The sequence below is a fragment of the Rhodofomes roseus genome (genome assembly GCF_022264815.1).
Source record: "Rhodofomes roseus strain CIRM-BRFM 1785 chromosome Unknown C8Q71scaffold_7, whole genome shotgun sequence".
Lineage (NCBI taxonomy): Eukaryota > Fungi > Basidiomycota > Agaricomycetes > Polyporales > Fomitopsidaceae > Rhodofomes > Rhodofomes roseus.
Genome location: NW_025952963.1, coordinates 1677351 through 1691522, shown reverse-complemented (window position 1 = coordinate 1691522; position 14172 = coordinate 1677351). Strand labels below are relative to the sequence as shown.

At 57.2% G+C, this 14172-nt stretch overlaps 6 protein-coding genes across 6 annotated transcripts; 3 read left to right on the top strand and 3 right to left on the bottom strand.

Moving 5' to 3' along the window:
* Nucleotides 1–14: 14 nt before the first annotated feature.
* C8Q71DRAFT_856714 (cyclophilin-like domain-containing protein) lies at nt 15–1367 on the bottom strand (the record flags this gene model as incomplete). The annotated part of the gene is made up of 7 exons (XM_047927333.1): nt 15–70; nt 125–547; nt 600–761; nt 811–984; nt 1035–1150; nt 1210–1257; nt 1312–1367. 7 exons carry the CDS (start codon nt 1365–1367, stop codon nt 15–17), a joined length of 1035 nt encoding a protein of 344 aa, XP_047780709.1.
* On the top strand, nt 1288–2532 carry C8Q71DRAFT_546680 (small GTPase superfamily). The gene is made up of 8 exons (XM_047919267.1): nt 1288–1486; nt 1533–1705; nt 1752–1814; nt 1870–1898; nt 1951–2026; nt 2076–2114; nt 2163–2473; nt 2529–2532. Exons 1-7 carry the CDS (start codon nt 1456–1458, stop codon nt 2361–2363), a joined length of 612 nt encoding a protein of 203 aa, XP_047780708.1. The 5' UTR covers nt 1288–1455; the 3' UTR covers nt 2364–2473; nt 2529–2532.
* A 705-nt stretch (nt 2533–3237) lies between these two features.
* On the top strand, nt 3238–5673 carry C8Q71DRAFT_704805 (DEAD-domain-containing protein; the record flags this gene model as incomplete). Its single annotated transcript, XM_047920412.1, has 8 exons — nt 3238–3611; nt 3666–4065; nt 4119–4372; nt 4427–4512; nt 5142–5167; nt 5222–5278; nt 5332–5470; nt 5534–5673. 8 exons carry the CDS (start codon nt 3238–3240, stop codon nt 5671–5673), a joined length of 1476 nt encoding a protein of 491 aa, XP_047780707.1.
* A 297-nt stretch (nt 5674–5970) lies between these two features.
* C8Q71DRAFT_752879 (uncharacterized protein) lies at nt 5971–7122 on the bottom strand. The gene is made up of 4 exons (XM_047923410.1): nt 7005–7122; nt 6581–6951; nt 6452–6532; nt 5971–6398 (listed from the first exon to the last, which is right to left on the bottom strand). The coding sequence occupies exons 1-4, from the start codon at nt 7113–7115 to the stop codon at nt 6311–6313; spliced, it is 651 nt and encodes a 216-aa protein (XP_047780706.1). The 5' UTR covers nt 7116–7122; the 3' UTR covers nt 5971–6310.
* A 114-nt stretch (nt 7123–7236) lies between these two features.
* Nucleotides 7237–11415, top strand: C8Q71DRAFT_833159 (uncharacterized protein). Its single transcript, XM_047926393.1, has 11 exons — nt 7237–7637; nt 7732–7826; nt 7881–8343; nt 8421–8475; nt 8529–8904; nt 8959–9508; nt 9557–9685; nt 9744–10021; nt 10074–10233; nt 10290–10886; nt 10947–11415. The coding sequence occupies exons 1-11, from the start codon at nt 7431–7433 to the stop codon at nt 11202–11204; spliced, it is 3168 nt and encodes a 1055-aa protein (XP_047780705.1). The 5' UTR covers nt 7237–7430; the 3' UTR covers nt 11205–11415.
* Nucleotides 11416–12883: 1468 nt separating this feature from the next.
* C8Q71DRAFT_546413 (APC10-domain-containing protein) lies at nt 12884–14163 on the bottom strand. Its single transcript, XM_047919266.1, has 7 exons — nt 13913–14163; nt 13739–13862; nt 13619–13679; nt 13341–13519; nt 13176–13277; nt 12937–13106; nt 12884 (listed from the first exon to the last, which is right to left on the bottom strand). Exons 1-6 carry the CDS (start codon nt 14022–14024, stop codon nt 13031–13033), a joined length of 654 nt encoding a protein of 217 aa, XP_047780704.1. The 5' UTR covers nt 14025–14163; the 3' UTR covers nt 12884; nt 12937–13030.
* Between the last annotated feature and the right edge of the window lie 9 nt (nt 14164–14172).

The window sequence follows — 14172 nt, the reverse complement described above, 5'->3', positions numbered from 1 at the left end:
AAAACACAACCCCCTTACATATCTCGATGGCCTCTCATTTCTGGGTCGACGTATTTCATTCGCCCACGTCCTAGACATCGCTCGTCAACGCCGGCTGGCCTTCCCATTCACGGGAGATACGCACCTTTGAACCGCACCCCATTGTTCGACTCGCTGGCCTCCTGTTCCTCCAGCCTTCGCCGCAGCCTCTCCAACTCTCGCCGCTTAGCCTCTTCGAGTCGCTCCTTCTCCTCGCGTTCCAGCCGCGCATCGTATTGCTCCTCCGTCTCCTCCCCAGGAGGCATGGGCATGGTTGGCGTCCTTGAGGGCAACTGGTCGCGTTCCTTGTCTTTCTTACCCTTTGACTTTGACTTGTCCTTGTCCTTGGATGCGTGCTTGTGCTTGGACTTTTTTGGGTGTCTCTTTTCGCGGTCGGAGTCATCACCAGCCACAGAGTCGCGGTCGTCGTCCGAGTTGTAGGAGCGGTGGCGCCCACGCTTCTTGCGATGTCTGCGCTCGTCGTCGGGACGTTCGCTTTCGCTTTCCGACGTGGGTGACGCAGCTTTTGCTAGCGGGATGTGGTCAAGGCAGGGATGGATGGGGGAAGGGAAGGGACGCACGTTCAGGCTCCTGAGATTGGACCTTACTCTTGAGAACAAGCTCCCCGCAGTTGACGATAGTGATGGGCACGGTCGGGCGATCCTTCGCGTCTGTAGGAACGTCCGCTATCTTTTGTATGACATCGTAGCCACGAATGACGCGTCCGAACACGACGTGTCTGCCTGCGCGACGCGTCAGAGGTGTGTGCAGAGATGATGGAGAGGAGCCCACCGTTGAGATGGGGGCATTCCCGCAGCGTGACAAAGAACTGGGAGCCATTGGTGTTGGGGCCCTTGTTGGCCATGCAGAGGAGGCCCTCAGAGTCGAGTGGGCGGGTGAGGTCTTCGTCCGGGAACGTGCCGCCATAGATGGATTCGCCACCAGTGCCATTGCGCTTGGTGAAGTCTGCGTGGAGGGTCGGCTGTGAGACAGCAAGGGCGGGCGGGTGTACGCACCTCCACCCTGGATCATGAAGCCCTGGATAGAGCGATGGATGATGCTGCTCTTGTAGTAGAGCGGGCGGTCGGAGAGGGGCGAGAGGCCCTTCTCACCGGTGCACAGGGCGCGGAAGCTGGACAGACAGAGGATGGCAACGCGCACGTAAACGGAGACACACGCGGGAGGACGTACTTTTCTGCGGTATTCGGTGCGGTGTCGGCGAAGAGCTCGAAGACGACTCTGGAAGGGGATAATCAGGGCTGGGTGAGGCTCTGATGGGACGGGGCTGCTGACCTGGCTGCGGGCGCAGAGTCGATGGCGAAGTCGAGAAAGAGGCGTGGGTTGGGCATGGCGAGCTAGGCAGCCGAGAGATGGAGGGGAGGAGGCAGACACGCCACGCTTTAAACGCCTCCAAGTCCGCGACGCGCCCTCGCCCCGATGCGCAAGTTCAACGCTGTCGTCCTCGGCGGTGCGTCCTCGTCCAAGTCCTCACCCACCCGCTAACTCGCCCGCAGCCGGAGGCGTCGGCAAGTCTGCCCTCACCATCCGCTTTGGCAAGAACGTCTTCATCGACCAGTACAACCCCACCATCGAAGGCATGTCCCCCGCCCTCTCTCCCCGCCTGCTGACCGACCCCCTTCCAGAGGAGTACCGCTGCGAGCTCATCGTCGACGGCCACAAATGCGTCGTATGTACTGCTCTCCGTCCCCGCGCACGCCGCTCACCCCCTCCAGCTCGAGATCCTCGACACACCCGGCACTGAGCAGTTCACCGCCCTCAACGAAAAGTACCTCAAGGTCTGTCTCTGCCCGCTCACTACGCGCCCCGCTCACCGCCCACCACCACCTGCAGAACGCCCGCGGCTTCTTGCTCGTATTCAGGTCCGCCCGCTGCTTTCTCCGCGTCGTGCACCCGCTCACTCCGCTGCTCCAGTCTCACACAAGAGTCCAGCCTCCGTGACATCGACAGCATCCGGCAACAAATATACCTCGCCAAGGGAACAGAAGAGGTCCGTGCCGTGTCGCACACCACCGCCCTCGCTCACCCCATGTGCACAGGACGTTCCCATTGTTGTCGTCGGCACGAAGCTCGACCTGGTCCGTTTGCTTCTCGCTCCCATCCGTCGTGGCTCACATGAACCACAGAGCAACGAGCGCGAAGTCCCGCGCGCAACCATCCACGAGCTTGCCCAGTCGTGGAAGCTCCCATTCTACGAGACCTCCGCCAAACGCAACTGGCACGTCACCGACGTCTTCGAAGACCTCGTCCGCCAAATGCGCAAGCGCTACCCGGACAAGCACCCAGTCCGGAGCAAGCTCAAGAAGGACCCGTGTATTATTATGTGAACCCGTCCCAGCTGTCTCTCCTCCGCTCCCGTCGTCTCCGCCGTTTTCGGATGCATCCCACTCCTTTGGTTTCCGGTTTCCGGTCGCAGTCACGTCTCACCACCCATCCGGTGCGTTTCTCCGCTGCTCTGTGTCTTTCGACGTCCGTCTGACTCGCCGCCGCAGATGTAATATTTCCGCCGTATGTTAGAACTCACTTATACCCCTGTTGCATACATAACGCTATCGTCATCCCCGCTTTCCCCGCATCATCCCATCTAGCATTCACCGTCCCGCAATATGCTTTCTATGTATGTGTGTGCTCCTTGCTTCGATGTATGGATTACAGCTTGCTTTGCACCTACAATGGACTCATCTGGTAGTCAGCCTCTATCTTTGGTCTTGGATAGTGACTCGCGCGCAGATAAGTTGCATGTTTGTGAGATCACAACGGACGAGCAAGCTTGTCTGGGCTGAACAATGTCGAGCACTTAAGCGCCGGATAGCGGGGTCTCGGCAGCCGGTGCCACTTTGCAAAGTGGGGTGCGCGGGGTCCCGGGGGTATATAAGCAGCGTGCGGTGCGTGGCTCCGGCCCATCCTCTTCTCTTGTCCCCTCGCCAGAGCATCCCCCGCACCCCATCGCACCTCGTTGCGCCCTTGATCTCCTCGTTTCCTTTATTCTAGCTCAAAAATGGTGTGCTCTCTTCTGTTGAAATTCCATACAACGCGAATTTGACTGACAACTTTTTTTTTCACCAGTCTTACGGTGGCAGCTACGGTGGTAGTTACGGAGGCGGTGGCGGTGGCGGCGGCGGCGGCGGCTACGGCGGCGGCTTCGGTGGTGGTGGAGGACACTCTGGCGGAGGCAGCTGGGGCGGTGGAGGAGAAGATCGCATGGGTCGCCTCGGCAACGGGCTGCGCACCGTCGACTGGAGCGCACATAAGCTCACGACCTTTGAAAAAAACTTCTACGTCGAGGACAAGCGGGTGAAAGCGCTGAGCGACCGCGAGGTTGACGAGTTCCGGAAGGCCAAGGAGATGAAGGTGCAAGGGCGCGACGTCCCGCGGCCCGTCGCCTCCTTCGAGGAGGTCGGCTTCCCCGAGTACATCATGTCGACCATTCGCGCGCAGGGCTTCCCCGCGCCTACCCCCATTCAGTGCCAAGCGTGGCCTATGGCGCTCACCGGTAGGGATGTTGTCGCCATCTCACAAACCGGAAGTGGCAAGACCATTTCGTTCGCTCTGCCGGCCATGCTGCACATCAATGCGTAAGTTGGCTATGGCACAGTCTTGGTCGAACAATCCACTGACTCATACCTTAGGCAACCGCTCCTCGCACCTGGCGATGGTCCCATCGCACTGATCCTCGCCCCGACCCGTGAGCTCGCGGTGCAGATTCAGCAAGAGTGCACGAAGTTCGGCTCAAACTCCAAAATCCGCAATACTGCCATCTACGGCGGTGCACCCAAGGGTCCCCAGATCCGTGACCTGCAGCGCGGTGTCGAGATCGTCATCGCGACGCCGGGTCGGTTGATTGACATGCTTGAGACACAGAAGACGAACCTTCGGCGTGTCACCTACCTCGTCATGGACGAGGCCGACCGTATGCTTGACATGGGTTTCGAGCCTCAGATCAGGAAGATCGTTGCCCAGATTCGACCGGACAGACAGACACTGATGTTCTCTGCCACTTGGCCGAAGGACGTGCAGAAGCTGGCGAACGTGAGTGTGCTTCCTTTGTGTGCTTAGTTCGGTTGTTCATCGGTTCCTCTCAGGACTTCTTGAAAGACTTCATCCAAGTCAACATCGGCTCCACGGAGCTCACTGCCAACCACAACATCCAGCAAATCGTCGAAGTCTGCAGCGACTTTGAGAAGCGGTCGAAGCTCATCAAGCACCTCGACCAAATTAGTCAAGAGAACGCGAAAGTACTGATCTTCGTCGGCACAAAACGAGTCGCGGATGATATCACAAAGTATCTCCGTCAAGACGGGTGGCCAGCGTTGGCCATCCACGGTGATAAGGAGCAGTAAGTTACAGTTCTGCTGGTCTCTGTGTACATCGCATTTACCTCAATCCGCAGGCGTGAGCGTGATTGGGTATTGAGCGAGTTCAAGGCTGGTCGCTCGCCTATCCTGATTGCGACCGATGTTGCGTCGCGTGGTCTTGGTATGTTTTCATTTCGAGTGGCAAGCGCTACGACATCTTTGCAGCATGAGTGCGGATGCTCGGAAGGAGTGTCTGCCCTAGTCGAACGCTGGACTGCAGATGGCAGTGGTTGCGTTACATAAGGTCATTCGATGCCGGAGCAAGACAGGCCAAGACGTTCAACACGCGCACCCAGAAATGGCGAACTTCCTGATTGTTGCTACAGCTTCCCTCTGACCTACCCACCGGACCTGGCTACGCTGCATCCTCTGGGTTGCGTGGCGTACAAGGTCCGACCTAACACGAACAGTGATACTGCTCTTCGTATGGTAAATGGTACTGGTTACGGACGAGAGCAGCAGAATCTAGGGAACCGAGTTCGCTCGCCTTCAACACTGGGGTTGGCGCGTACAAGACTTGCCTGTCAGTAGCTCGGACGTTGAGACCTCAGCTGCAGCCGCGGTTGAGGTGACCTGGGACTAGCCTGCGGACGTTGCTGTCGAGCGCTTGTGCTTTGCGTTCGTGTTGTGTTGTCTTTTCTGACCATGTCTGTGTCTTCTTCTATGTGCCGTCCGTCATTGCCTGTTCGACCGTGCGTGTCTTTCACGGTTTGTGTCTCTGCGGGTCTGCTGGCTTTGTTCCACGCGCAGACGTGAAGGATGTCGGCTATGTCCTCGTGAGTCTCACTTCGCCTGTCTCGCTTGCACCTTGCTGATCAACTGTTGAACAGAACTATGACTTCCCTAACAACTGCGAGGACTACATCCACCGTATCGGTCGTACTGGGGTATGTGGCGGCACATTGTTTTTCTCAAGTCGCAGGCTGACTCTGCCTTACAGCGTGCTGGCATGAAGGGGACGTCGTACACGTACTTCACTACCGACAATGCCAAGTCGGCTCGTGAGCTCATCGCTATTCTTCGTGAGGCGAAGGCGCACGTGCCGCCTCAGCTCGAGGAGATGTCGATGTTTGGCGGTGGTGGCGGTCGCAGTAAGTGCTTGCTGTCGTATATGGGATCCTGGTAACTAATGGCATTCTCAGGTCGCTTCGGCGGTGGTGGTCGTGGCCGCGGTGGTGGCGGAGGTGGTGGCCGGTTCGGCGGCGGCGGCGGAGGTGGAGGCGGCTACGGCGGCCACGGTGGCCACGACAATGGCTACGGCGGCAAGAACGACCGCTGGTAAAAACGTGGCATGCTGGGAGCCTCCGCGTTCTTCTGGGTTGCTTCGTGCCTCTCCGGCCTGTTGGCCTCCCGCATCTTGCTCTTCCTTGGGGACTCGGACGATATAATCCTACCGCGCCGCGCCGTCGGTCGTAATGTTCTGTTAGACTGTGTTATGTGTCGAGGTCAACATCGAGCTGTAGATGCATGTCTCTTCCAACGATCGTCATGATTCCCTAGATAGTGTATGCTTCTCCTGTATTCTTGACCACATGCGTGGCAATGATGTCTGGCCTTTCGGGCCGCTCTCTGTGTAACTTCCTGCGTGATGGTATGGCGAGACGATAAAGCTCGTAACATATGTAAGTGTATTCGTAGTTGACCTATGTATGTCGTCGCAAGTCGACAGTATGTAAGGTCCGTGTAATCTCGAAATACATCCGTAGTTGGACGCGGTGGGCCTCCAGCAATACTGAGATAGAACAACTCTGAGAAACAAACCCACCTGGCGTGCTCTAGACAGCACGTCAGCTCAAGGTCCGAACGGCATTGGTCCGCCACCAATCTCGCCAAGTCTACAAGAGGCTGCTCGGTAGCTTTGGGGCTGCCGGAGACTTGAGCCAGCGAGTGCAACCACGAGCGACACAACGGCAGCCGCGTCAGGTAGCCGCGTCAGACTTCTTCAGCTTTCGTTTGAGACGTGTTCTGGCAGACTTGGATAGTGCACGGATCTCCGGCTGCTGGTATCTAGATACAGGGCGTTGTGGTTATGACAGAGTGACGACTGAGAGGCTGCTCACGTCGCGCCGGTGGGCACCAAGTCGGGCAGTTCTTTACGAGACAGGGTGACCTTCATGTAGGCAACCTTGTGCTGCCTGAGACTGATGGAGGTTGGCAACGGTGTCATTCGCGGAGAGGTATTCACTCACTGGCGCTTGCTGGACAATGCGAGAGTAATGGCCCGTTGCCTCTCCTCTTCAGGACTCAGAGCATCTTCCGGCTCCTCTGGCTCTAGTTCGCCGATTTCATTATATTGGTGAAGACCTGAAAGTTTCCCCGCTTGAGACAACGCAGGATCGAGGGTCTTCAGGTGCTCTCTTTTGACGATCTCTACGACGCTGATGAGGCGAGGAATCGTTGTCATTGATGTGTGGTTATGTGGTCTCTTGCTGACTGCGGCCCCCGATCCGCCAGGTTGGTCTTTCGTTGGGGCGACTGAATTGTTGGCTTCAGAACGGTCGACCGCCTTGCCTTTGGCCGCAGGCATCGTGTGGAAGGTCACAGGTCTGTCTGGGTGTTCCTACGCGACTACACATTGGCCTCTGCAATCGGAGCACTGCGAACAATGCCCACCTCGAGAGACGCGAGCGCGAACTGGACGCAAGTCTGAATTTTGCCGTGGTTTGTGACACGGATGTGGAGGGCGGTGTCTGGCTGGACGACATTGCGTGCTGAGTCGGGCATGTCTGGCATTGACTGTGGCCCAGCGACTGTGGCGGTCGGAGGTGCAGGGACCCCGTGACTGGTTGCCGGATATGGCAGGGGCGCGTGGGGGCGCTGTGGTGTCGCGTTCGCGTTGACCGCGACTGTCTCCTCGTCGTCGTCCTCCGTTCCCCGCACGCCCCCGCCGCCGCCCCGCCGCGTCTCCGCACCGACACCGCCTGCACAGACGCGCTCTGCTGGCTGCACACAGCGGCGACCACCTCGTCTCTCTCGTCGCGTTGGCTCGTGGCCGTCCGGGTTCAGTTGCTTTAAAAAGGTCGGACGCCTGCGCCTCCGATGCCTCGACGCACCTTAACTCCCGCGACTCCCGCTCCCCCGCCTCTACCCGCCGTCCTGCCCAAGGACCCCGCCCAGCTCGAGCTCTCTGACCCCGAATGGGCTGCCAACCTCCGCCTCCTCAGACGACACTGGAAATGGGCCGCTTTCAGCCAGTTCTTCTACACCTTCGCGCCCCTCTTCGCCATGAACGATGTCACCCTCGTCGTGAGTCTATCTTTTGTGATGCTCTGCCCGATGCCCCTCACTCCGCCGGAGTCGCTGATACGCTGTGGCAACCGTGCTGACCGTTGTTCAACAGGACATTGAAGACGATCTCGCCCGCGGCGTGGCTATATACCTTCCTCGCATCATGACGAGGCTTCTGTATACCCTCACTCAGGACAGAAAGATATCGTGCGTCATCAGCTCTTTTCAACCATCGCATCTTCTCACCGCGTGCGCATCCAGCATTGACAACTGGCAAACCGCCCTCCGCAAGCAGTACATGAGACGCGACCCAGCCGCCAATCCGATCGGCCCTGAGCCTCCCACCGAGTCTCGTCAGCCCACGCGGGAACTCTCTGAGCCTTCGGCCGTTGAAATCAAGAACGAAAGCACCGCTGCCAGCCCCGCCGCTGGCGGAGACCATCCCTCTGAGCTGCCCGACGGGGAGAATGTGGAGGCTGCCCAAACCGACGGCGAGGAGAACAAAACAGATCTCCGAGACGGCTCCGTTAAGCCCGAAGCTGACGTGAAGGAGGAAGGCGCCGGTGAGCAAGGCCCGCCAGCAGAGACAGAAGAGAGTAAGGACTGGCTGGAGCTACCCATGTTGGACAAGCTGGATTCCATGCATCTTCTAACGGAGTGGCAATTTCAAAACTCAAATCGCCTGCGTCAAATGATGAAGAGTGACGACGAGCACGCGAGCTGGGTAATTCACCCTTAATCATTGTCGTAGGCCCTCCGCTAACCGTGACCCTCTTTTCACTCTGGGTCTCGTGAAACCAGCGCATTGAGCCGATAGGATACGACGCTAAAACAAACGCTTATTGGTTGATCGGTCGTATGTTCCGCACCTCAGAATCCATATTGAGTCTACTAATTCTGCCACCCTAGCGGATCGACTGTGGCTCCAGCGCGTTCCCCCGAGACCTCCCAAAGGCTTGAAGCGCAAACGGCCTGCTGCGAGGAAGTCTACTGCCCAACCGTCCACGAGCAAGCTTGATAATGACGAGTACAATTCCGAGGCCGAACAGTCACCCAAGCGCAAACGAACCCAACGCTCCCCTGCCAAGCCGGCCGCTCGCCCGCAACGCCCCGCCGTTCGTTCCACGCGTAGTCGCAAGTCAGCTCCGGAACCCGAGCCTGAGCCTAGTGGTGGCCGCGGCAGCACACGCGCGGCGAAGATGCAGGCGAACAAGAAACTAGACGTGCAGGCGAAGGAGCTTGCCGAGTTCCAGCGTCAGGCCGCCGCCCTCGCTGCGGCAAATAGGTCATCTCGACCGACGCGACCGAGCAGAGGTCAGGCAGAGACTCCGCAATCGAGCCCGACGCGGTCGAGTCGGTCGCCGAGGAAAGCAGCATTGGGCACACGGACGAGCGCCCGGCTTCGTGGTACACAAGATGAGGACGGTGAAGACGACGAATGGCAGCAGATACCCGATGAATGGCTGCATGAGGCCGAGTCTTCTCCACGGCTGCCAACACGAAGTAGCGCTCGGAAGGGCAAGGGCAAGGCGGTCGCCTTCCAGGAAGAAGTCCCTGCTGAGGAGCCCGTCATTCCGTCTGACGAGCCCAAGACCGGCTTGGAGAGCGATGCCGCCAGTGAACTCACAGAACTCTCGGTGTCCGAGGAGCCGGAAGAGACGGCTGGGACGCAAGAAGTGCAGCACGAACCTACTCCGAAATCGACGGGTCGGTCAACTCGGTCCAGGAAAAGGGCTCGAGCTGCAGAGGTTGCGCAGTCGGAAGCTCAGGAGGACGATGTCGCACAAGGGCAGTCAGGGGAATCTGGCGATGCTGCAGAACTCGATCACTTAGAGGAGCCCACGGACGAACCCTCCATGTTGCCTGATGATTTCGTGGAATGGGATACGGTGCGTTTTCCATGAAGACGCTGTGCCTACTTTCTGACGACCACCTAGATATGTGTGACGCTGCACGAATGGGAGCACATCGCAGAGCGCTTCGAGAAGGCGACTCACTACTTAGAGAAGGCGTTGTACAAGATGCTCACGCAGAATATCGTGCCCGTAGTGACTGCGGAGCTGAGGGTATGGCTACTGTCTTCCTTCATACAGCGAGATAATCTAACAGTGTATTGTTCACCAGGAAGCGGAGAAGCGCAAGAAAATCGAGGAGGCGGTGGTCCACCGCAAGCGATCGTCGCGGATAGCGACAAAGGAGAGCGAGAAAGAGCAGCAGCGGGAAGCGGTGAGAAAGAAAGCGGAAGAAGATGAGAAGCTCTCTCGAGCCAAGCGGATGGAGGCTCGTGCGAAGAAGGAAGAAGATGAGCGCGAGAAACGCGACAAGGAGAGAGAAAGACGGCGCCTTGAGAGAGAAGAGCGCGAGGAGCGAGCTAGGCAGAAGGAGGAGCGCGCTCGGCGACGGTGCGCGATTTGATGGAATCGTTAGGCACGTAGTCTCACCTCTGTTCCACAGTGAGCAAGCAGAGGAACAACGTGCATCGACTAGCACACCTGCCGCGGGCACTCATTCGGCCGAATCTGTCTTGCTCAGTACCGTTCCGACGCCCGCGGGTACCCAGACGCCCGGTTGGGTGCTAGACTGTGAGATTTGCGGCAAGCGTGGAGTGAATCTCGTAAGTCAATCTTAGCCTCCATGTGATTTTTTTAGACTCATGGCTTTTGGCTTCAGGACGATGGCCTGCCTATGGTCTCGTGCGGCATGTGCTCAAAATGGCAACACATTGGCTGCCATGACTTGGCTGATCAGCGTTTGGGCCGTCCGCGCAGAGATTGGGAGCGCCAACAGTTCTACTGCCAACCATGTCGTACCCGGGCCTCCAATGGTACTTCTTATATCGCCTCGAATCACCAGCGATATCCGGTGCCGCAGTCTCATCATTCGCAGTCGTCGTCCTGGTCTCAGGCTGCTGTCGATCCATCCATCCATCCGCAAAAGTCTGTGGTCGCACCACAAGCGTATTACCGGGATCCTCCTCGCCCACAGTCCAGCTACGCAGCCGGCAACGGTGCGGACTTCAACCACACATCATATCCGAGACAAGACGCAGCTCTCCAGCCTGGCTACACGAGGACACAAAACGGGCTCACCTTCTCACACTATCAGCCGGAGAATCGCGCCTTCACGAGCATACGCAACTCTCAGCAGGGCACGCCTTCGCCCCCGATTGGTCACGGATGGACGAACGGTTACTCGAGTGCGCAGCCCCAACAGCAATATGGGCAAGGCGGAGGCTCACATGCCGGGATGAGCGCAACTTCGTATCAGGTGCGATTTTCTTTGATTCTATGTGGTAATCCGTTCTGGCCGCTAAACTCCAATCCGCAGAACACTGCCTCCATGTCGGCTCGTCCGCAACCTGACTTTGGGCATGGACAAGGTGCTGCCGGCACTTCGCAGTGGGCATCCTCAAGTAGCTCGAATGGCCATTTGCCCCCGCACGATAGCGCTGTTCGTTCTGCTGCAGAGTCACTTGCGTTCATGCAGGGCGGAGGAGGCATAGGTGGGCATGCCCAGCCTCAGCAAAACGGTTGGCACCATACCCCAGGAGCATCGGTGCCGCATGGGAATGGCGGAAGGTACTGAGCACACATGTTCTCTCCGTTGCGAATGGCCCGATGGGATGTCATACGTTTGTCGGTTTTGTTGTACTTAGCGAGTCCCTCTAGATACATACAGTAGTATGGCTCTCCGCCTCGGACTCTGTTCTTGAATTCGCTATCATCGCTATATCTCGTGTAATGTCGGATGGTCAGTGTTGTATTTTTCAATTAATGGATGTCGATGTTTGATTCGAAGCTTGATAGAGTGACCCACAGCGCTTCGAGTCTGACCATGAAACGGGTTGTACAGTCTGCCAAGGACGCCCACTGAACAAAGTAGGTGGGGAAAGTCGTATGGAGGTTTGCAATCGCGCGACCACCCCTTGCAAAGGAATGCGTGCCGTGACAGAACATGCACCCTGAGTCTGTCCATATGTGCTGTAAGTTGAAGGTCGAATACGCGGGCTACTATGACCGGTACAGCCGCGGTCATTCGCGCGATGATTCATACAGCACGTCGACCAATGAGACGATTCTGTACATGGTGCAGCGAAGTTCAGACGCGGCCGTTCTGTCGCACTTGCTCGGTCTATGGTCAAACGAAGAGCACTTCGGTAGCATCATGGCAGCGATCTACGAAGGTCTCAGATTTGATGATACAATTGTCAACGAATCATCTATTAGCCAATGATATCCCCTATACCACTAGCCCTCCCTGTTGATGTGCTGGGAGAGGACATGTCGGACAAGGGAGGAGAGCTGAACGGTCCTGCCGCAGCCCGCCCACATGCATTGGCCGCAAGCTGGAGAGTTCGGTTGCACTCCATGGGCATTGATCAGGTGCGTTTTCACAGCATCGTAGGAGCTATCTACGAGCTGGCCGCAGTTTGCAAAGCAACACTTGGCCATGATGAAAGTAAACAGTTTTGAGGAGGGCCTGCATCATACATTAGAATGCAATCCGCGCATGCAGGTCAGCATTTGAAATACTCACTGAATGCGAATAGTATAGACAGGCGTCGCGACAATGAGCGTGGTGCTTCTAGCGCAGAAGAGCGAAGAGCAGACTATGGCTCTTGCGTCCTTGCGGTATTTTATACCGTTCTCAGTGGACGGTGACTGTCCACACATTGGTCGCACACCACCTACGACGACATACCGTCTCGCTCGTTGACACCAGGTCAGAAGGAAAGACGCCGCCATCACTCACATTCGGTGTGATGAGTGTCGCTCCCGACGGGAGTTGCGTCGGGAAATACACCCACCACCGGTTGTGGTGGTCTCGCCTTACACTCGCGATGTAGCAGCTGCGTGTGCTGCGCAGTGCAAGCGGCCCGTCCAACGGCGACGCTATTTGATGTCAGTGGCAAGTGACATTTCACGAGCCGCGACAGCACGGATGAGGCCTTCACTTTGCGCCGCGCCAATGAGACCCCAAGTCGCCCGCGATGTCGAGACTCTTGGAGCGAAAGAAAGACGGAAACGTCACATGCGTGATGGCAGTGGACGTCCGCACGGGAGTAGAAATGCAGGTGTACCACGATCTGGCCAACAAGTGGATGCATACCCCGTATTCTGGACCAACATCAGCTGTAGCATAGTCTCGCTTCCTTGAATCACTCAACATGGCCCTGAGACGTTGGGAGCAAAACGTCGAAACGTGACGGCCTTCACTGGGCAGAACATTTCCACGCTGTATGCCCACCTATCATTACATGCCCACCTATCAGTGGATAGTCAAATTCCGATACATCGAGCAAGGCATGACGACTCACAAGATCTACAATCTGGAAACAAAAACTTGGGAATACAACATCCATATCGGTACAACCACCACTAATTCCACGAGCTGCTACCATATGACCAGAGTCAGCGGATACATTCGTACATCTTGAAAGTAGGAGAAGTCCAGGGAAACGGTTCTTCATTGTCTGCTGGCGTATCTCTACAGTGGAAGCCACCGACGTGAATATCCAAAGGGCAGATTACGGAGAAAGTATGTTGAATGACGTACTCAATAGGCCCAAGGATGTGGAGCCCACGAACGTGCGTGTCTTTCCCGTTCATGTGGTTGGCAAGAATGATGATCTGGACCATGTAAGCGTTGATGGACTTGCTGGAGTTCGATATGACGCTTTGTTCACCGAGAGCTGAGGGCTAAATAGAATATGGCACGCACCAGCCGTCGCCGTCCTCGTTAGGCTCGGCGCTCACGTCGAACGTGATCCAGCCGTCGGGCTTTTCGAGGGTGACAATACGCACGTCTTGAAGGTCAGTGGGGCCAGTGCCCGCTCGGACAGCGAGAGTAGCAGGCGTGTAGGAGTCATCGAGAGGAAATGAAAGGTAAACGCTCAATTTCTTTGCGTGCAACACAATGGTCGCCCGAAAGGCGCGGTGCGAGACAGAGGATCCGAGTGAGAAGATGAACACTCCCATCATACGGAATAAAATTCTTACCTGTATGGCGACCTTCCGCGGGAACTCGATGGTGATGAAGTGAGGCTGTGGGCCATCCGAGCTAGATGTGGCATCGAATGAACAACTACAGTAGCATTACATCGTAGAACAACGACGCACTGCCAGAAAGTATCTGGTTCGTCGTCGGTTAGACACTCTGGGCCGAAACCGAACTTGTGGGACGAGACCGACCACTTGGCGAGGTGGCCTATATCGGGCCATGGCAGCTGCGGAATTTTCTTGACTACACAAGGTTGGAGGACCGGGTACGAGAATAGAGCGAAACAGACGGACCTGAGTGGACGATGGGTGTACCGTCAGCGGGCATGTGGCCCATCAGATTGCCAATCTGCAAGCCCCTGCCGCTGATACTGGGCAGCGATATGGGCATTGGCATTGCTTGCATCGCGGCCACGTTAATAGCAAAGGTGAAGTTGAGAACGAGGCCTGGAAGATGGCGACAAGAGTGTCGGCGAGGACGACGACTGTCACGGCTGTGGCTGGCTGTGGCGGGCGGCAGCGTCGCGACTGTGGCTGAGTGGCTGATCAGCGCG

Bases quoted from the DNA above. Each gene is read 5' to 3' on its own strand.
- C8Q71DRAFT_546680 (XM_047919267.1), top strand. From the start codon at position 1,456: ATGCGCAAGTTCAACGCTGTCGTCCTCGGCG. The intron at 1,706-1,751 runs GTATGTACTGCT...CACCCCCTCCAG, and splicing joins TCGACGGCCACAAATGCGTC to CTCGAGATCCTCGACACACC. The intron at 2,115-2,162 runs GTCCGTTTGCTT...CATGAACCACAG, and splicing joins TCGGCACGAAGCTCGACCTG to AGCAACGAGCGCGAAGTCCC.
- C8Q71DRAFT_752879 (XM_047923410.1), bottom strand. From the start codon at position 7,115: ATGCCCGACTCAGCACGCAATGTCGTCCAGCCAGACACCGCCCTCCAC. The intron at 6,533-6,580 runs GTGAGTGAATAC...AACCTCCATCAG, and splicing joins GCATTGTCCAGCAAGCGCCA to TCTCAGGCAGCACAAGGTTG. The intron at 6,399-6,451 runs GTGAGCAGCCTC...CCCTGTATCTAG, and splicing joins TTGGTGCCCACCGGCGCGAC to ATACCAGCAGCCGGAGATCC.
- C8Q71DRAFT_833159 (XM_047926393.1), top strand. From the start codon at position 7,431: ATGCCTCGACGCACCTTAACTCCCGCGACTCCCGCTCCCCCGCCTCTA. The intron at 8,905-8,958 runs GTCATCTCGACC...TCCGCAATCGAG, and splicing joins GCCCTCGCTGCGGCAAATAG to CCCGACGCGGTCGAGTCGGT. The intron at 9,509-9,556 runs GTGCGTTTTCCA...ACGACCACCTAG, and splicing joins ATTTCGTGGAATGGGATACG to ATATGTGTGACGCTGCACGA.
- C8Q71DRAFT_546413 (XM_047919266.1), bottom strand. From the start codon at position 14,024: ATGCAAGCAATGCCAATGCCCATATCGCTGCCCAGTATCAGCGGCAGG. The intron at 13,680-13,738 runs GTGCGTCGTTGT...TGCCACATCTAG, and splicing joins GAACCAGATACTTTCTGGCA to CTCGGATGGCCCACAGCCTC. The intron at 13,520-13,618 runs GTAAGAATTTTA...TTGCACGCAAAG, and splicing joins CGCGGAAGGTCGCCATACAG to AAATTGAGCGTTTACCTTTC.